Below are 22,187 nucleotides of genomic sequence, written 5' to 3'. Positions count from 1 at the left end.
ACTCTGTCTCTCACACTCTGTCTCTCACACTCTGTCTCTCACACTCTGTCTCTCACACTCTGTCTCTCACACTCTGTCTCTCACACTCTGTCTCTCACACTCTGTCTCTCACACTCTGTCTCTCACACTCTGTCTCTCACACTCTGTCTCTCACACTCTGTCTCTCACACTCTGTCTCTCACACTCTGTCTCTCACACTCTGTCTCTCACACTCTGTCTCTCACACTCTGTCTCTCACACTCTGTCTCTCACACTCTGTCTCTCACACTCTGTCTCTCACACTCTGTCTCTCACACTCTGTCTCTCACACTCTGTCTCTCACACTCTGTCTCTCACACTCTGTCTCTCACACTCTGTCTCTCACACTCTGTCTCTCACACTCTGTCTCTCACACTCTGTCTCTCACACTCTGTCTCTCACACTCTGTCTCTCACACTCTGTCTCTCACACTCTGTCTCTCACACTCTGTCTCTCACGCTCTGTCTCTCACGCTCTGTCTCTCACGCTCTGTCTCTCACGCTCTGTCTCTCACGCTCTGTCTCTCACGCTCTGTCTCTCACGCTCTGTCTCTCACGCTCTGTCTCTCACGCTCTGTCTCTCACGCTCTGTCTCTCACGCTCTGTCTCTCACGCTCTGTCTCTCACGCTCTGTCTCTCACGCTCTGTCTCTCACGCTCTGTCTCTCACGCTCTGTCTCTCACGCTCTGACTCTGCACGCACTGACTCTGCACGCACTGACTCTGCACGCACTGACTCTGCACGCACTGACTCTGCACGCACTGACTCTGCACGCACTGACTCTGCACGCACTGACTCTGCACGCACTGACTCTGCACGCACTGACTCTGCACGCACTGACTCTGCACGCACTGACTCTGCACGCACTGACTCTGCACGCACTGACTCTGCACGCACTGACTCTGCACGCACTGACTCTGCACGCACTGACTCTGCACGCACTGACTCTGCACGCACTGACTCTGCACGCACTGACTCTGCACGCACTGACTCTGCACGCACTGACTCTGCACGCACTGACTCTGCACGCACTGACTCTGCACGCACTGACTCTGCACGCACTGACTCTGCACGCACTGACTCTGCACGCACTGACTCTGCACGCACTGACTCTGCACGCACTGACTCTGCCACTCACGGTCACTCTAGCACTCACTCTAGCACTCACGGTCACTCTAGCACTCACTCTAGCACTCACGGTCACTCTAGCACTCACTCTAGCACTCACGGTCACTCTAGCACTCACTCTAGCACTCACGGTCACTCTCGCACTCACTCTCGCACTCACTGACACTCTCGCACTCACTGACACTCTCGCACTCACTGACACTCTCGCACTCACTGACACTCTCGCACTCACTGACACTCTCGCACTCACTGACACTCTCGCACTCACTGACACTCTCGCACTCACTGACACTCTCGCACTCACTGACACTCTCGCACTCACTGACACTCTCGCACTCACTGACACTCTCGCACTCACTGACACTCTCGCACTCACTGACACTCTCGCACTCACTGACACTCTCGCACTCACTGACACTCTCGCACTCACTGACACTCTCGCACTCACTGACACTCTCGCACTCACTGACACTCTCGCACTCACTGACACTCTCGCACTCACTGACACTCTCGCACTCACTCTGCAATCACAGTCGCTCTGCACTCACTCTGCACTCACAGTCGCTCTGCACTCACTCTGCACTCACAGTCACTGGCACTCAATCTGCTCTCACTCTGCACACAGTCACTCTCACACTCACTCTGCACTGACTCTCTCTGCACTCACTGTCACTCTCGCACTCACTCGGCACTCACTGCGCCGTGAAACAGATGGAAGTGTTATATGACAGCCAACAAGTTGTATACAACGTGGCGGCTTACACAGATGGCACCCGAAGAACAGAATTTATGAATAAAATTCCACATTATGCTTTAACAAGACGCATATACAGAGATGCACATACAGACACAAAAATGCAGATAAAGTAAACACAGACACGCACAGACACGAGATGTACATACAAAAACAGATACACATATATAGAGAGACACGTACACACTAAGACACAAACACAAGCAGAGATGCACATATAGAGACTATAGAGGCAGAAGTGCATACACAGACACACACAAACACATTCATGCACTTTCAGGGACATATTGCACATACAATGACAGTAATACACATACACACCCTGGGCCCTAGAGACATGGGAAACCCAGTGAACCTTGATAATTCCTGTACTTTACTGTTCATCTACTTGTGAATAGGGGACCATTCTCCTTGCTTGCTCTATGGCCCTTGACACACTTGGTATTATGATCGGCATTCAATCAATCATGTTTCAACTCGCTGTGTCTTGTGACTTTAAGAGGCATCCAGCGTGTGAAGTTACAACATAGCTCAAAACGCCAGCAGACATCTTCAAAGAAACACTCTAGACTGCCTGATGCTGGCGATTGCCACGTGCTGGGCTGAGTAAAGGGACTTAGAGCAGACATCTTCAAACTGTGGGGTGTGTCCCCCTAGGGATCCGTGGCTGCGTTCCCGGGGGAATGCGAATGTCTCAGTAAATACTTGTAAATTAAGATGGCGTGAAAAGCGTGACCGTGTTTATTTGGTGTGTTTTCAGACTGTCTTCATGTACATGCAACCATTAAATGTAAGCATAGAAACTGCAATCCTAAGTTGCATGAGTGCGGTAGTCACCCAGGCTGGAGGCGGGGTCAGTGACCTGCAGAACAATTACCAGGCATTTTTCTCATGTTAAATATTCGCAGGACTGAGCTGGCTACATTGCGCTCCAGAAGCGGACTTTATCGCACCTGCTAAATACCAGGTGGCCACAAAATCTGCAAATTGTATAACTGTGATCCCTGTACAAGCGTCTTTTGAGGGGCTGCATATTGTAGCTCACTCGAAATGACAGCCCAAATCGGTCCTTATCTCGTGAAATAACTGGGACATTTACGAAGAGAGCATTTTATGTTTGTACGACAAGTGCGCACAACTTTCTAATGTTCGTTTTTTCAACGCGGGCCCTGTTTTTAACGTATATTCATAATCCGTGCTGACTTTGCCCGTGTTGCAGCTGTAGCGCCACTTTTTCTAAAGCGCCAATGCCCTAAAGGCATGGTGTTAGTTTACATTGCCTGTGAATTCAATGACTCTTGAAACCCGCGCAAAAGCATCTGATGTTCTGTTCCACATCACTTACACAATATCCACAGTTTGGTGAACTACCTCGCATGTGCTTTGATGTGCTCTCTACCTGCCTGCTCCGTCACTGACAGCGTGCCTCTCAGCCATTCTCTCCTCGGAGTCATAGCTGTCTGTCACTCTCTCCTGGGCTTCAGACGTCTCCATTTCATGCTCAGCTTTGTCGGCAGTATCGGTCTCCTCATCGCATCCACAGCGCACTCATACACATGTGAAAACCAGCTCTTCAAAGGCCAACACTTAAACATAAAAGGATGCAGACGAACGCGCGCCCACCAAACTCACTGCAGACTGGTGAAGGCGCCCAGAACATCTGGTTCAATTACCGCGGCACCCTGACAGCTCGTAATTGACGATTTATTGAACTCCCCTGCGCGTAACCACACAGAATATGCAGGAAGTGCACAGACTGAAATCCATATGGCCTATTGCGTGAAGGCTACTAAAAACACAGCATTGCGAGGACTAATTAGCATGCAGATGCCAAAATAAACTACGGAAAAATCTCGCGCAGTGAGGAATTTTTACTTCACTATTCTGAGCCCCGTAACAAAATGGCTCGGAGCTCCGCCCGACTTCTGACGAAGTGGTGACGTAGGCCGAGCCCCAAAAACTATGGGAAAAAGTAGTCCTTTTGCAGAAAGAACTACAAAAGACTCACGTGATACATACGCAGAGTCTTCAACGTGATGGCGTTCACGTTGCAGGGAATTCATTAGCTGACAAAGCCACAGCGGCAGCTGATCACTCGGCTTCTGTAGCTACAAAAAAGCGTACGCAAAAACAAATAGATGGCGAAACGCTGCTTGCAATAAAAGCCTCAATGGAATGCAATTATGCTGCGTTACCTCTAAACTATCCACTCGGCAATACATACATAATTGATGCGAACTCCGTTCAGTTTGCTCAAATCCTTGGAGTGGGGGATCGAGTAATTCCAAACACGAACCGGAGAGTCTTCTTGATACAAGAAGCACACATGGGATTGGGTCGGAGGAACCAAGAGATCCTGAAATCTCTAATAGAAATACAATCACAATACTCGTGGTCGGGGATGAGCGTAGAAATTTATAACTTTTCAATGAATTGTCAGGACTGCAACAGAGATCGCAGTTGTGAACCGGACCAGACACCACTATTAGACAGCATCAGGCTATCTATGCGCAGACGTCCGACCGGACAAATGTGGTCCCATAAATATTAAGACGAGATTCATTTAAATGAGACCCCCAGCGCTCGGCTGACGCCAGAACTGTTATAAAAGATTTGCGAGTCTTTATCGGCACATACGCAATTGGCATGCTACATTCTGACCAGGGTCCTGCGTTTAGCTCTCGGGCTTACAAGGAGGCCATGGCCAGCATGGGCATTGCATTGCGGTATTCTAGTCCATTCCATCCCGAGGGAAATGCGGTAGTGGAGAGAAAAAACCGGGACATAAAGCAATCTATTACAGAGAGGGTATTAGGTTCGGATGACGGGTGGGTCAACCATCTAATAAGTGTCCAACATAGTCTTAATAACATGCCAAGAAATTCTCTAGGAGGTATCAGTTCGTACGAACTTTTATTTGGTACTAGAATGATCATTCAGGACTTGGATTGTCAGACTTCAGTGGTGCAACAAAAAGCCTTTGATATCAAAGATCGTTTGGCTGTTTTACAGGACTTAAATGAAATAAGGAAAAGTCTGAGTAACAAAAAGCTAAAGCCAACTGCCACTGAAGAAAAACCACCTGTCCCAGCAAGACCTGTCTGGATTCCAAAGATTGGGGATCTGGTCAGAGAAAAGATCGCGGTGAAGAAGGAATTTGGGCCTTCTTCCAGAAAAGCAGTACCTGTCTTAGCTGTCAGCGGAACAAGATCAGTTGTACTACCGCCACTTGCTGGTAAAAAGGAGAACCGAGTTGTATCAATCGACCTGGTGAAACCACAATCATGTGGCCAATAATAAGTAGTAGGCCCAGTGGACCCCCAAGAAATAGCAGAAGACCAAATCTGGCTACAATCCAAGAGGTTCAAACTGAGAGACTAATCACATTTGACAAACCTGCAGTGATTAAAAAAGGACTATGCAACAAAGCCATGGAACTTGTGCCTCTTGAAACCCAAATTGCAACAGTTCATCAAGAAACACCAGTCTACAACGATGTAGCATCGGACTATACAAATGTAACAAAAGAAAATGCAAAGATCAATGGAAATCCGGAAGCAATTCCACCAATTGACAGAACTGCATCTGGCTACTTTATCAACTTTGATGACTTTTCCAATGATCCAAGTGAACATGGAGACAAACCAGCAACAAAAACATTCAAAGAAAAAAATCACAGAACTCTTTCATCAACTCAGAGAAACATATCTAACTTCACCATGGATTAAATTATGGATTGTGTTAGGTGTACTTTTCCTCCTTCTATGGCTCATCTTGGTTTTAAGTTTGGGTAGATTTATTGATGGAAAATATAGTACATTGGACACAGCAAGTCAGAACATCAACTTGGTCCTGAAACCACACAGATCATCACACATCGAAAAAAGAGAACTCATCAGTGAACATCACAGCAAAGCCTATACCTGGTGGTATAGCATGGGACAAAACTGATTATGAAATCTATGGCCCGGTTGAGCTCTTGAAATATCCACACCAATTTAAGATTTCTTTAAGTGACTTTGTATCACCTAGTACTTTCTCTGATGATTGGGACTTTGAAAATATTAATATGATGTCAGATTTAGAAATGTCAGCAAAATTGAAAGAACATGATTTACAGGGTTCGTCGAATTATGAGGAAATGTATTGTTACAATCACTTTGGGCATCATTATCTGCATAAATCTGCAAATCCTAGAAATGTTTTCAGTTATAATCAATGGGAACATTGTCCAACTTCGCCAAAAAGGCAGTTCAAAAACATTTTATGAGAAATTCCCATACTTCTCAGGGTTTAATGTCACTGATCCTGAAACATTCTATTTCAAACTGTTAAATAAGACAGGAGTGAAAAACATGTTGACAAATACTAAACTGATTTATTCTGAGACATTTTATGAAAAAATGTCTACATTTGGTTTTGAATTTTGGAAAAACAACATTGAGACAAAAACCATCTGGGGTACAAAAGGATGGCAGGTACAAGGTTTAGAAGCATTGTTCAGAGCCTGCATGATCCCAGAACAAATAATGTTCCTGAATGACAATTCAGCAAACAACCTGTCTTGGTTTAGCCAAGATAAAAGATTTAAACAACCCATCTATATCAAAGCCTATGCCTGATAGAAACACCACTACAGATTAGGTTAGACGTGGCCTATATTTTAAAACAAAACGGAACACTTCCTGACTGGGACAAATGGTTGATCTGGCCCACAGACACTAATAACTGTCAAGATAGATTCCTGAACAAAGTGCAGGGGTTCAAACAGAACAGGCCAGACCCAAGATATTCCCAGAGACAACATCCAGGGATAGTTACAACATACAGTGTAGGAAAACTATGCCTCGACTGGCTACAGAGATCCACACTTCCCGAAATTAAGCGACACTTAACATTACTTAAAGACGGTGCTGACTTGCGAGATTTCATACTGGGACCTCGCAAACCGCGTCAAAAACCGTTTCATATACGCCGGTATATATGCAGCTTACAATGAAGCTTGGAAATTAAATCAAATTGAAACTGCAGAAAAAATACGAGAAATTGATCGTATTAATTTGGAAAAAACACTTTCTGTAGTGGACAATGGGTTAACGACTCGGTCCTCCAGATTCTATTCACTGGACAGCATTGTATCATCTGCTATTGATATAATAGAACAGGATATGATAATGTTACAACATGGTCAATCCCAAGTGCGTTCTATTGTACAGCTAGGCTGGACGTTACAAAACCTCCTTTCAGGTCACGTGCCATGGCGTCTAATCAACATAACGTCATTATTTTCTATCTTTAACCTTACTGATAGATAAATCTCGTTGGCACAAAAAGGAGCAGACTATACGGTGCTGAGCATTAAAAAAACTTGAGATTACCATTGACAATGTCAGAAAGACCTGTCATTGAATGGATAATACATGGCACCATTACAATCCCGATAACAACTTTTCAGTTTCAATATTGCCAAAAGTATATACCAGCAGGCCTGTATGAAAGGTTGGGTAAAGGATACATCAAATCAACCTGGAATTTACCTTATACACATAGATGTTGGAGTGGGGGCAAGAAAGAGGTATTTCTTAGTGGTAATAATTGTAAAACATCACTGAGCGGTACACTTCTATGTCAAGGTATCAACTTGCATGGAGCCTGCGAAGGTTCATCAAACAACCTTTCATGTCATCTGCACGGCACCCCAGCTACACAGATAGAGCCCTTTTTCAGACAACTTTCTAACGGCAATCCAGACATGGAGGCAGCAATATGGCCTTCTGTGAATATCTCTTCTATTCAAATTGATACTTTAAGCAGAATGAAGTCTATTCTTTTACAGACAACTGTGCCTTTAACCTCGTCCAAAGAGACGTATGACCTGCAAGCTGCAAGGACAGTGGCAGAGATACATACCCTATTAGCACCTTGGTACTCGTCGGAATTGAGAACCCTGAGGAAGGGATGCAAGAGGCTAGAGCGGTCCTGGAGGAGAGACTGGAGTGAGGCGAGTCGTAAAGAATATCGTGCGGCTCTTAGCAGGTATAAATCCGCTATTCGGGTGGCAAAATCAGGATTCTTTGAAGAGCGGATAGGCTCTGCGGCCAACTCTTCCAAAGAGTCATTCAGGGTCATTAAGGAGCTACTGAATGCCCCCGAACCTCAGGTTTTCCACGAGGACCCTCGCTCAAAATGCACAGAACTGGCCTCTTTTTTTAAAAGCAAAATTGACAACATATTGGCTTCCCTTCCCCGGCTAGGCGAGGTCTCTTTCTTGGATGACAATTCCAGCTCTCAACTTAAGATGCAATCGGTGGAGCTGGCCTCCCTTGGTCCGGTCACTATGGAGGAAGTTCTGGTGGTTCTGAGGTCTATGAAGAGTGGCTCCCCGAAAGACCCAGCACCTATTAAATATCTCAAACAGGTGTCCTCTACAATTGGCGGCCCTGTGACGGACCTGATAGACCTGTCCCTCGCCCAAGGGGTAGTCCCCCCCAGTTGGAAAGGGGCGGTGGTTAAGGCCCTTTTGAAAAAGCCTAACCTCGATCCCGCCGACCTCGCCAACTTTCGGCCTATCTCCTTGCTGCCGGGTATCAGTAAGGTGGCTGAGAAGCTGGTGAACAGCCGCCTCTCGGACTTCTTGGAAGCCAATTCCCTCCTGGGCGACTCCCAAATGGGTTTTCGTCCCGGTCAGGGGACTGACACCGCCCTGCTGGCGGTCGTGGAGAATGCAAGGAGCATGCTGGATTCGGGGGGGATCAGTGGCATTGATCCTCCTGGACCTCAGTGCTGCTTTTGACACCGTGAACCATCAGGTGCTTCTCCAACGGCTGTCGGGGGTGGGGGTCACAGGTCTGGCCCTCAAATGGTTCGCTTCCTTCTTGGAAGGTCGTACATTTGAGGTGTGGGAAGGCCATGAAAAATCATCTTCAACCCCTCTCCAGTGTGGTGTGCCACAGGGCTCTTCATTGAGCCCTACCTTATTCAACGTTTATATGGCCCCCCTGGAGAGTGTGGTACTGCCGCTGGGTATTAAAATAATCAGTTATGCTGATGACACTCAGCTGGTGGTAGGCCTCTCCCAGTCGGCGCACCATCCCGACCGGCTGCACACGTGTCTTGAGAAGATCTACACGTGGATGTGCAGCTCAGCCCTAAAGTTAAATGGCTCCAAGACGGAATTGATGCTGCTGGGGAACTCTTCTCCATCTTTGTCCCCCAGCAGCTGGCCAGACTGTCTGGGACCGGTACCCCCACCCAAGCAGGAGATCAAGAGCCTGGGGGTGTGGCTGGAGCAGGACCTATCGTTTAAAACCCATGCCAAAAAGACTGCTGGCGTGTGCTTTGGCCTGCTCCGCTCAGCCCAGAAGATTCTGCCTCTGCTCCCAGTGGCCACTCGAAGGCTTCTCATCCAGGGACTTATCTCGCGGCTGGATTTCAGCAATGCGTTATTCCTGGGCGCACCCGAATCTACCCTGAACAAACTACAGCAAGTGCAGAACGCGGCTGCCAGGCTTTTGACGGGTCTTCCCAGGCGTCAATCTGCTCGCCCGGCGCTGAGAGCACTGCACTGGCTCCCTGTGAGGGACAGGGTGAAATTCAAGTCACTTTGTATCGCCCACAAAGTTCTGCACGGGGTAGGTCCACCTATTCTGGAGGAGATGGGCCAGCCTTACAGGGCCCCTCGTTCTCTTCGCTCTGACCATCAACATCTCCTTCAGGTTGGCAGGGTGAAAAAGGCAAGAACGGGTGGCAGAAGGTTCTCAATAAATGTGGCCTCCTTGTGGAACTCATTGCCCCTACAACTGCGCTCGGAAGCTAGTCTTCTTCGGTTCCGTAAACTTTTAAAAACTTTTTTGTTCTCCGTTTAATCCCTTCATTCTTTCAGTAGTGTTATGTTCTGGTAAGCGCGGGGATGCCTATTGGTAACCAGGCGCTATACAAAACTCAGAATAATAATAATAATAATATTATCGACAAATTGTCCCGTGCATTTTGTAGAAACGTTAAGCCAAATTTTAAACATGTCAGATACCAGTGGCATCGCATATGTATTTAAGAAAAAAATTTCAGGACTGTTAGCACCCTTCGAAACAGTTCTGGGCATCTTCCCGAATTTTGTGCATTCTCTTTTCGGTGGCCTGCCTCTTATTTTGGGACTCGTAGCAGGAATTTTATTTTAGTTCCTTCTGCTTCGATATGGCAAGCCAAGTCACAGACAAAACTCAGGCTACGATGGAAGAAACAATCCTAGCAATACGATACCAAGACCGTATCCCTAAGGTCCTCGGATTGGCCCGGCTAAGATCTGAATACTACCTGGTTTATTTCATTCAGACCGATCTGGCAAAATTGCATCTTACCTGTGCTTCGATGTCTGCTATGCGGAGAAGAATGCGTGTTGGACGTCTGTCTTACACTACCATCAGCAGTACCAATGAATATCGACGCTTTGCTTTGTCCGGTACAGACTCCTGCAACGTGTTGTCCCCAGCGGCTAACGATTCTGATGACGGCATTCGTTGAGACTTTACCATTACGATTAGGTAGCGGTGAAGTACGAGATGAAAGTGGCAGCACACAAGTACAACCTTCTGTGAACATTGCTGATCTAAACACCGATGATGGCAATGCATCGCATATATGCACTATTTCTGATTTTTCAGCGTTGGCCCAACTTTCACTTACTGTTGTAGAAAAATTTTTTGCTGGTCAAGCTGAGGTAATGTTCTCTCCTAACAACGAGAATAACAATTGAAATAGCGAGCACACAGCGTTCCCTGAACTCTGAATTCGGCCTTCAGTTTTTATAAACAGCACTGCTAAAAAAAATTTGAACTATTTTTTTCCCTTGAAAGCAAAATTATTTTTCGCAACTTCCAAAATATTGATTTTTTGGGCACAAGGTACTCTGCTTAAAGTAGAACTATTCTTAGAGAACAGAGCTTCTATTCCTAGAGACTCTAGAGACAATATTCTGTATCAGCCTCTGTATAAATATGTGATGAAAAGGTCTCGACCTTTTTTTTTCTGTATTAAGAGCCATTTCATGAATGTAATTTTCGCAATTCATTCAGCTGATATTTATATTTGTATTATCTGAATGACACCACTGCTTGAAAGCGTACAGTATAATACTCATTTTCGTGCATCTATACCATTTAAATGCATTTGATGTATTTTGGGGTGGGGTGGGCTGGGAAACACATGCATAACTATATGTTTATATATTGCTTAGTATTTAGTAATGATGGACATTATACGTGGAGTGGGTGTTGTGATCGTATCTAGGACCCTAATTAAATATTCCCGATTTATGCCCTTAAGTGGTTATAACAAATCATACCCGAATAAAGGCATAAGAATTATATCCATATTTAGTAATAGCCAATGCAATCCAAATACGACAAGGCAACTTCCTTAGACTCCTAGAAAGTACGAGTTCTTTCAACAAACCAAACCTCCAGCAACCTGGGAATTCCCCATGCTTTTGTTTTGATTTGTCCTAGAACTCCTGCGAGTCCGAAAGAACGGCCAGTTCTTAGTGACATCTTTTATTGACGTCTTATGTCCAACCTTACGTCAAACACGGCACCTTCCAGGTATAAATATACCAGCGTTTGCCCTAAGCAACACACGGTGGTTTGGAGCAGAGCGGCTATCTACTTATCCGAAGCCCAGCTGATGCGAGTGCCGAAGGAAGCCGTCCCTCCCATTTGACGCACTGAGAAAGACGCTGTCTTTTTCTCCTGCCGAGAAAATCCAGGTCTGGTGTTTCCATTCACCCTTGCGGGTTACAGGGAGATCGAGTCCTGAGAGCGAGATACAAGACCTCCTTCATTCCAAAACCAAGGTACGGAGCTGATTAGATCCGTAGAGAATTCTTGAGTCAGATTCTGGGCAAAACTAACTTAACTTAAAAACTCCTTTACTCCTTCCCACGTACTAGGCTTAGGTTAGGTACACTGGGGTAGGCGTATTTAGAAACATCAGTTGAGTACGTTTAGTCAACTTTTATCATTGTATGTAATTGTATATATTTTAAACCTTTTAAGTATCATATGGCTCAGAAACCATATCAATGCTTTTACAGTATTATTTCATAATACTCCTTTAACTGTACGCACTTTACTTTATGACAAGTATTGCAATTGTAGCAATTCACTTCTCTTGCATGAGAAAGAAGACTGCTCAATAAATAACACCTTTTATTGAAAACGCCCGTCTCTCTATTTCTCTGCACTCTGGTGAAACTAAGTATGCACGATTGACTGAGTGAAATAGCTATCTATTGTTTTCACACGACTCTGGAGATATACTCCTTATTCTGGAGGGAGCAAAGTTGTCATGTTTATGCGGGTGTCAGACGCTAATCCCTTTTTGTCTAATCAGGGAAGTTCACTCCTCCCTGTTCATTCGAGAAAGTTTCTAGTGACCTCTGAGCTAGCTGGCAAACCTAATTAAGTCGAACATATTCAATAGAGACCTAGTCGACCTCAGTCCTACGTCTTAACTATCGTTTATGTTATTCCAATGCGCAGAGCCTATTGGGAAAATAGGAACTACAATACAATACTGTGATCATGTTTTAGTAATGAGTAATTAATGGCCCTGCCCTCAAAAGCCTTTCTGCTTTCCTGAACCCAGGTGATAGCTGCCTTAAGCCAAGAGTCTTGTGGTTGGTGTAGACCCTGTTGTAATGTGAAGTTCACATGGCTTTTTCTTTCCACAGAGGCTGTTTTGGGGTTGAATGGATGCACTCTCGGGCATCATACCGGCACGAATCCCAGACCTCCCAACCGTAGCTCCCTTTATCTGTGTGCACTGCCTTAACCTATATTCTATGGAGTTTAAACTGTATATACAAGGCCTCTCCTTATATGGCAGGTGTTGGCTACTACAGTCGCGTCTATTAGCACTCTCCGCTGACACCCATTTGTAAATGCAGCAAAAGTTTGTTTATGGCAGATTCAGCCGTTCCAGTCATATTATACACATATATATATATATATATATATATATATACACATATACATATACATATACATATATATATATATATATATATATATATACACACACACACACACACACACACACACACACACACACACACACACACACACACACTTGGATATGCACATATCCATTCATTAGTTAGAACTGAATGCGTAAGCTACCTCTCACATATTTTCTCTTCCAATTCACGCTAGGGCATAGCAACTAAACATATTAAAAGCTTAACTCTGGTATCTAGCTCTACCAGGGATGGAACTGCATGCATTTGACAGGGACAGCAGGACATTATTCGCATATAATGCAAGTTTGTGTTCTTACCGTACAATTTCTATTCCTGAGATTGATGCATTGGACCTAACCGTCTCTGCCAGAGACTCAATGTACAGGGCAAACAGGAGTGGGGAGAGGGTACATCCCTGCCTGCTACCCCTGCCAACCCCATTCACCTACACCCTAGCTACGGGTGGGCATAGTCACTTCATAGCCATTTTCTGAACGAGATTAGCCTTCTTAATAGCAGAGAGGCAGGTCACCAAACCTTCTATAAGTAAATCAGAAGGGTTGTTGGCCTCTTTAATAAACAGACAAAATATATGGTGAATAACAGGAGTAAACAGTGTGATTTTTTCCTTGAGAAGCCAGGTGCCCAAGGGATATCGGAGGGAAATAGTTTGACTGAAAATTGAAATAGTGTTCTTCTAGGTTTGTGACAACAAATAATGTAATCATTAAGATTTCTTTTAATTACATAATACACAGAACTTACTTCAAAAGATTATTATATTTCACTTACTTGGGGACTTGCTTGTGTTACTAGTATTAAAAAAGCAAGGCTTATGTGTGTTTGTGCCCTGTTTGTCCACCTGATGAGATTGTGTAGCTTCTTTTAACTGAGAGAGTATCTGGCGACCACTTCGTTGGCAAGACGCATTGACTTCAAATACCTGTAGAAACAAATATATTGTAAAATCAAAACTGTAAAATGAGATGGCAAGTTCTTTTAAAAAGAAGTCCAGTGTTCTCAAGCAATGTGATGTCAAATACCACCTTACAAGAGCACATATCTAGACAGAACTCAACCTTCAAGAATGAATATGAAATTAAAAAAATTACCTAGTAATTTCTAGTGTTGCCTACTTTCTACCCATTTGCCGAGTGTGTACCAACAAAGAAAACGTAAAAGCAATTTGGTACAGCCCTCCATGTTTCACTCCCCAAAAATCACAACTCAAATCTGGCATGTCAACTTTCACACACCTCCACAAGTGGAGTCATTTTCCAATCTTCGATTTGAACACTTGAAAGGTTCTACCTCCAGCTACCAAAAGGCATTGTGATCCCATACTAATGGCAGATTGTGTACAGACAGAAACTTCATATAACACCTTAATATGATAGGTTACCTCGAATTACATAAATGTCTTGTTGCACTAAATTGAGACTTTTAAAGTCCATAGTGCAACAGGTTTCCACAAGACATACTCCTCGTACTACATATTTACTTATTTTAGAAAGTATTTGAAATGTAGCCCAGACCATGTTACATTTTATAGCTCCCACATAACCCACAAAGAGTTGGCCATCCAACCAGAACTAGTGTGATAAAGGTAAAACGGCATTGCTCTTTTTTGGTCTAGACGGTAAAGACGCTCCTCTTCCTCAGAGAAATGCAGGGGAGCAAAAAAGGTAGGCAGTGTGATTGGCCTAGATGGAATGGAGATCACAACTTTTGTCAAGAATGAAGCACGGGTGTGCACCACCTTATCCACAAGTTATCAAGGAGGGAGGTTTGCATGACAAAGCCTGCAATTTACTCATCCTCCGGGCACATGTTATTGCCACGAGAAAGGCTGTCTAGATGGTAAGCAGCCAGAGGGGACAATTATGTAACGGCTCAAAGGGAGCACACAAGAGAAATGTGAGGACCAAATTAAGGTCCCACTGTGGCTTGACAAAGTGAGTAGGTGAAAATATATGTACAAGCCCTTTCAAGAACCTATTTACAATAAGGGACTTGAACAGGAGGGTTGGTTCGGCAGCCGTAAGAAAGCAGACCGAGAAGAAAGATGACTCTTGAGAATACCCAATGCGGAGCCCAGCTGGGCAAGAGAAAGAATGAAACAAAGGATAGTAGCTAGAGAGGATCAATAAACCTTTCTGTACAACGTTATACAATTTATTTCCAACGGCAGGGTTACACCTTCTTATTGGAGGGCCCCCTGGCTGCCAAAATATTATTGCACACTTCTGGAAGGAAGGTCGAACGATATCAACTGCTGCCGCTCAATCTCCACCAATTGAGGCAGAGAGTTGACCGGTTCGGGTGGAGCACCTTCCCTTGCTGCTGCGACAGAAGATCCTCCAAAAGGAGCAGTCTGATCTGAGGATCGATGCTCATTCGAAGAAGCTCTGGTTACCAGATTCTCCATGCACAGTCTGGGACCACAAGTATGACTTGGGTCTGGGCGTTCTTGATAATTCTGGGCAGAAGTGGTATGGCGGAAAAGCGTCAGAGAACCTGCCATGTGTTGAACCACCAGGGTTATGCCCTGCTGTTCCAGCCATGACCAGAGATGCAGGGCCTCTTGATAAAAGTTCCACGACCCCACTTCACCATACTATGTTGCATACCACATGTTGGTGGTGTTGTCCGTGAACACTTGCACTAACTTCCCTTTGACAGAGGGAAGAAATGCTTTCAATGTTAGTCGGATCACCTGACGCTCCAACAAGTTAATATGGAGCTCCGACTTCGCCAGAGACCAGTGTCACCTGATTGCCACCTCTCCCAGATGGCCACCCTATTCAAGGAGTGATGCATCTGTCACTACTGTGAGATCTGGAAAGGGGTCCGTCTCTGAGCCAATAGCAGTTCGTCAGTCGCCACTGGAAGCCTTTTGCAGCTCTTTCGAAGACAAGCCGCCACTACCGCCATACATTTTGAAAATGTTCTGGGATCTGATCTCAGGCCAAAAGGGAGTACTGCGTACTGATAATGATGAGGCGCTACTTGAAACCTGAGAAACTTGCGATGTTTTCTGGATACTGGAATATGAAAATAAGCATCTTTCAGATCGATGGAGCACATCCAATCCCCCTGGTGTAATTGAGGGAAGATCTGATGAAGAGCCAGCATTCGAAACCTCTCCTTCCGAATGAATTTGTTCAACCGTCTCAAATCCAGAATGGGTCTGAACTCCGTAGCTGGACCTTTTTTCTTTACGAGAAAGAATCGAGAGTACAGGTCTTGACCTCTCTGCTGAGATGGAACTGGTTCTATGGCCTTCTTCATCAGAAGGACGTTCGCTTCCTGTTGTAAGCGCTTTATATTCCACTGTACCATCTTTAGAGGACGCATGACAGGGGGTGGCTTCTTGAATCTCAAAAGGTACCCGCTCTGAATGATACCCAGCACCCATCTGTCCTTTGTGATGTTTCCACTCGTCCAGATAACACGCAATACTTCCTCCAACCGGAGTGGCACACGGTTGTAGAGGAAGCCTCTGTTCATTGTTTTTGAGGCTGCTTGGTAGCAGATGATTGCTGCCTATTTCCATTGCCTCTGCCTCGTCCAGGTCGTCGCTGTTGGAATTGCGACCTCTGTTGATTCTGGCCTTGATTTTGCGAAGACCAATTCGTCTGTTGGCTCCTCTGCTGAAAAGATCTCGTCAAAGGGACGAAAATTACCCCGACGTTTAAATTCTTTCTTCTTTTCAAGACCTACGGCCTAAGAGTGTCCAACTCCACTTTCATTTTAGACATCTCGTCGTCAGCGTGAGATCCAAACAGAGTCGAACCATTAAAAGGTAAATTTACCATCTTCCTCTGAGCCTCCGCCTCTAGCACAAACACCGTGTGCATAACCATGAGCTGACAGATCCGCCGCATCAGCAGCCGCACTAATGCTCTGGTTAGCCATTAATCCTCCTTCTTCCACTTTTTCCAGGAAGTCTTTCTGATCCTCCTTAGGGAGTTTATCTGCAAAACGAGCCACTGAGTCCCAGAGCAGACGATCATAGCGGCCCAATAAGGATGCCGCACTGGCCACTCGCATGACCGACCCTGAGGTGTTGCACATTCTTCGCCCCAAGGAATCCATACTCTTACTATCCTTTTTAGGTGGAGCAGAAGAGGTAGACGCTGCAGAATGCGCTTTTCTGACTGCCGCCACAATAAGTGAGTCTGGAGGTGGGTCAGAACGCAAAAATAAAGGATCTTCTTCTGGAGCCTTGTACTTCTTTGCAATCCTAGAAGGACCTGAACCCACCGTGGCCGGAGTTAGGAATGTTCTCATTGCTGGTTCTTTCAACCCGGGCACTAACGGCACTAGAGGCCTGCCAGTCGTCTTGTGATGCAGGGTCTCAAAGATGACTGACGTTGCTACTTGGGGAACTGCCATCTTGATGTTGAACTTATTCGCTCCACGACATAACACATCATTAAATGTGCTCAAATCATCCACGGGAGACACCCTGGAAGGCGGAGTAGATGATATAGTGGGAGAATAGTCTCTATATGAAGATCTTGAAGAAGACGAAGATGACGTAGAAGATGGAGAAGGGGTTCTACGCCTTCTCTGAGGAGTTGCCGATCACTGCCTCCTAAGCTCCCTTGACCGTGATTTCTCTCTCACTAATGATTTCGAGCGTGATCTTCTATGCAGCTCCGTCCGAGGGACCGGAGCTCTCTCCCCCCCATCACTGGACGCATCTTCCAATGTCTAAGACTTTCAAGCCACCTCGGTGACAAGTTAATAAGCCGTTCTGTATGCTCAGGTGAAGCCTCAGGTGACACCTGCACAATATGCAGCCCTGCTGAAGATTTGGAAGCTCTGGAAGCTACACTGTGCTCAGAGACCAATGAGCCAGAAGGAGTCCGTTGTCTGGGCACCAATTGTCTGTCATCTGACACCTGCCCTGAGGTTGAGCCCGAATGAGCCACCACGGAAGAGTCCTGGTGCACTGTCTCTTGCCCCACCGCAGACCTGTCGTCTTACTGATCATGCGGTGAAGACTCCACAATAGATTCTGGACTTATTTCTGACCTCGACAAAGACCTAAGTGAGGTCCGAGAGGCTGGTCTTGATAGTCTCGACGCCGACCTGTGTTCAGGTGGGGGAGACCTAGACACTCCATGCTTAGAGCCCGAAGCAAGCTTCGACGTCGACCTACGTCGCGATGGAGACCTTGACCTGCTCTTTTTAGGTCTCGACGTCGAATCCTTAGATGCCGTTCTTCCTCTCGAAGTCGACCTTTTCCTCGATTATGATGTACGTCTTTCTCGACCTCGGTCTATCCTTCGACGTCGATCGATGACTCCCTCTCGACGTCGACACCTTTACCCTTCGACGTCGACACACGATCCTTCGACGTCGGACGTCTCTCTTCCCTCGACGTCGATCTCTCACGATCCTTCGACGTCGAACGTTGCGCTCCCGACATCGTCCTTACTGCAATCGACAACAAATGTCTCAACGTCGAAAAGGATTTCGACGGCGACTGTCGAGACGCTGAACCTTGCCTCACTGGGAAAGTCCTCGGCGTCGATGGAGCCCTCTTCGACGCAGACACTGCTGACGGCTATCTGGATCTCTACGTCGAGCGCACCTTTTTTGACGGCGACGCTCCCTGGAGTCGATGTTTTTTAGTTCTACCTTCTGGAGACGCTGATCTTCGATGTTTAGGTTTAGAAGATGGCTTAGCAGATGATAACAAACCTTGGAACTCTTCTCACCACAGTTTTCTCTCTCCAGAAGGCCAAGCAACCTCATTTTCTCCCTTTCTCATAAAGTCCTATTAGAAAGGTTGAGGCAGTGATAACAATCTTCCACCCTATGAGAGGCTGGAAGACACACCACACAAACAGAGTGTGGATCAGTTTTTGACATCTTCTTCCCACAGGAAGGACATTTGTAAAATAAAGGTGGCATTCGGACTAAAAAACACCAACAGTCTAGTCAGAAAAAGATAGTAAACCACCAACAAAGCAATATATTGCCAAAAAATGACAAGAAAAACCAACTTCTGACAAAAAATACTGCAAATGAGCAGGGCTCAAGTTCCACGTTCCTCACAGAACAAGCCGGAAAAAAGAACTGACCTAACTGTCACCTGTGGTGCATGATGGGAACAGAGTTCTCCTGGAGACCTTAAAGGCAAAGTGTGCAGATTCTCTGGGGCCTTAGAGGCAGGGTGCCAGTCTGATTTTCTGTACACAGACATTTTTTCATATGGAGCCTTTTAGGCTAATAACTGTTTACAACAGGTTCTTTGATGAAAATAAAAGGTTTTTCATGGTTATGAAATGCATTTTAGGCTCATGCCTGTTTATTGCGTTTATATACAGCATATTTTCATGCTTCAGAACGTGTGTAAGGTTTGATTTTATTAGCCTATGTATATATGTTAGGCTGCATATTATGGCATTATACATGTATATGTGTTTTATTAGTTAGTACTATGTACTTTTGGTTATATTTACACACATATATGTATATTGTTTGTGTGTTCCGGGTTCCCGCTCATGGGCGGAGATAATTCAGTGCTTATGACTATTAATGAGTATCCCCGGAAAGAGAAATTACCTTCCTGTTTGGTTTCTCGTGGTCCGCCTCCTTCATTTTCTGAGAAGGGTTTGTTTGAAGGATTGTTGCTATATCTATCTATCTATCTATATCTATATCTATAGACACTGCTGAGAATGAGTTCTGTTTGAATTATGAGTTTGCTTCGGCATATGAATGTTAATTGTATATAAGCTTGAATTATGCTGTGTCGCCTGAAGTTAAAATGGCGACCACAAACCTGTCATGTTGCCCAGTAATGACGTATAAATTACGAGGTCCGTGAGCGGCGGCAGCCTAACACTGATGAAGGCGTACCGCTGAAATGCGTTTGTTTCTTTATCTTTTGTGCCATTAAATCCCGAGCAGGATTAACCCCCGTGAGTGTTGGGATATAATATTATATATATATATATATATATATATATATATATATATATATATATATATATATAATTTTTTTTTTCCACTGAAAAAACCATAGGTTTGACACCAGTTATAGTTAGCTGGAAATGTTACTGACATAAAACCATTGAAATTCCCACGTTATAGTTAGTTGGACTCACTATAACTTGCGCGCCTGCAATGCACTGCTGATGACGTCAGTCACATATTACATCACTCATGACATGGTCAGTGACATCACTCATGACATTTCTGATAACATCATCCAGTGAATGTGTGTCTTTCTGAAAAATAAATATGTTTTATATAGGTACATGTAAAGGTCGAAGGAAGAATAAATGTTTAAATAAGTGTCTTCATGGATGTTTTTTTCAAAAAATTGATTGGTTAACTGGCTTATTAAGTGTATCCTAGTGAATACATATATTAGCGAGTATTGTTTAAATATTTAAATGTTTGTATCAGTGTTTCACTTTGTGTATAAGTGGCTGCATGGGTTGGTGAGTAGCTACATGTGTGTGTATATGGGTTATTAGATTTTTTTTAGTATCACTATGAGTGTCTGTATGGTCGGGTGGGGGTGTTACTTAGCACATAGATGCATCAATGACTGACTCACTGTTTGTATGTGTTTTGAAGACAGCATATGTGCAGGACTGTATGGGTGGATGAGTGTGTATATGTGAGTGTTAGTGAGTGAATGACTGTCTCACTAGTGTCTATCAGTAACTACATATGTTTTAATCTAGTATATGTGAGTATTGATGTATATAAGTGAGTATATGTGAGAGTGAGAGATTGAAAGAGTTCTTGTTTAAATAAGTATGTGTTTCTATAAGTGATTGTTTAAGAGAGTAAGCATGTGTACGTTTCCTTAGAAGTAAGGTGGTAGTATGTGTATAGCTGTATATGCAAATAAATGGATGATCAATAGTTTATTTGCATGTGTGATTATGTGTGTGAGTAACTTTTGGATGACTGTCGGTGTGTAACAGGATGTATAGGTGTTTCACTGCATTTGATGAGTGAATATATGTATGAGTGACTATATAGAACTGTTGGTGAATGAGTGGATGTGTATATAGATGGTGGTATTACTGAATTGGTTGTTGTAACTGGTATGGGTATCTATTTTTTTGAAAATTTTAGTTTCTATTTCTGAATATGTGCTTCAAGGGTTACATTACACTGAAAGGAGGTCTGTCACAAGGATGGTGTCATCAGTAACTCTGTCAATGTTTTTTTCCTCATTAGGTTTAACAAAGGAAATTCTCGGTCACATGAGCAGGAAAGTGTAGTTTTGCATTCCTTTTGATAGTTTTGGGATTCTTGATTTTTTTTTTTGCTAGTACAGACTCGACAATCGATGCTGTGTCGTGTGACCTAGTCTTCTTAAGTAATGGTTAATATGTTGTATGTCAGTAAAATTTCCAGCTAACTATAACTGGTGTCAAACCTACGTTTTTTTCAGTGAATTTCATAGGTTTTGTAAATGCTAATTCCCAACTATATATAGTGCCTCAAACCTATGTTTTTTTCAGTGAATTTCAAAGGTTTTTTAATAGCAAATTTCTATTGCTATCAAATATAATATTTTTTATAATGAATCCTATATTGTATATTTATGTAATACTATTTTTTTATGTATATTCTTCATTTTTTTTTTGCCCTGGAGCGCTCCCGGTGCGCGTACCGGTGTGCGCACCGGTAAGCTATTGCCGCAAACGAAAACATCATTTGAAGTATCGCGTAGCCGCGTCTGCGTGATACGCACGGCGTAAGCGCACCCGGGAGCACCCGAGCGCATACGATATAAGCGCGAAATATAGTTAGTACAACTAACTATATAGGAGCAATTCCAATGGTATTGTATGAGTGAAATGTCCAGCTAACTATAAGACCCCTAAAACTTATAGTTTTTTGAGTGAATTTTAAAGGTTTTTAAAATGCTAATTCCTAACTATATAAGGCCTGAAAGCTATGGTTTTTTCAGTGAATTTCAAAGGTTTTCTAAATGCTAATTCCTAACTATATAAGGCCTGAAACCTATGGTTTTTTCAGTGAATTTGCAAGGTTCTTTAATGCTAATTCCTAACTATATAAGACCTGAAAGCCCACCAGGAATCTCCAGTATGCGCCAGGGGGACTGCTTTGCAGAGAGGTGTAATGAAGACACGCCCCTTTTTACACCTCTCTGCAACGCAGCCCCCGTGCATGTTTGAAGAGGGGGAACTAATTCCCCTTGCATACTAGGGGTCCCTGGGGGCCAACTAGCCCACCTGGAACCTCCAGTATGCGCCAGGGGGCT

At 44.4% G+C, this 22,187-nt stretch overlaps 1 protein-coding gene across 2 annotated transcripts in view; it reads right to left on the bottom strand.

Moving 5' to 3' along the window:
- The window catches only part of ATAD5 (ATPase family AAA domain containing 5), a 413,976-nt gene that overhangs the window by 225,700 nt on the left and 166,089 nt on the right, over positions 1–22,187 (bottom strand). For both annotated transcript variants that reach the window (XM_086930884.1, XM_086930885.1), the window contains one exon: positions 13,706–13,856. In XM_086930884.1, coding sequence (XP_086787010.1) covers positions 13,706–13,856 — 151 coding nt within the window. The remainder of the gene's footprint in view (positions 1–13,705; positions 13,857–22,187) is intronic.

Source organism: Lissotriton vulgaris, chromosome 7 (assembly GCF_964263255.1).
Source record: "Lissotriton vulgaris chromosome 7, aLisVul1.2, whole genome shotgun sequence".
Taxonomy (NCBI): domain Eukaryota; kingdom Metazoa; phylum Chordata; class Amphibia; order Caudata; family Salamandridae; genus Lissotriton; species Lissotriton vulgaris.
The sequence above is the reverse complement of the archived record's forward strand: the minus strand, read 5'-3'. Positions and strand labels throughout refer to the sequence as shown.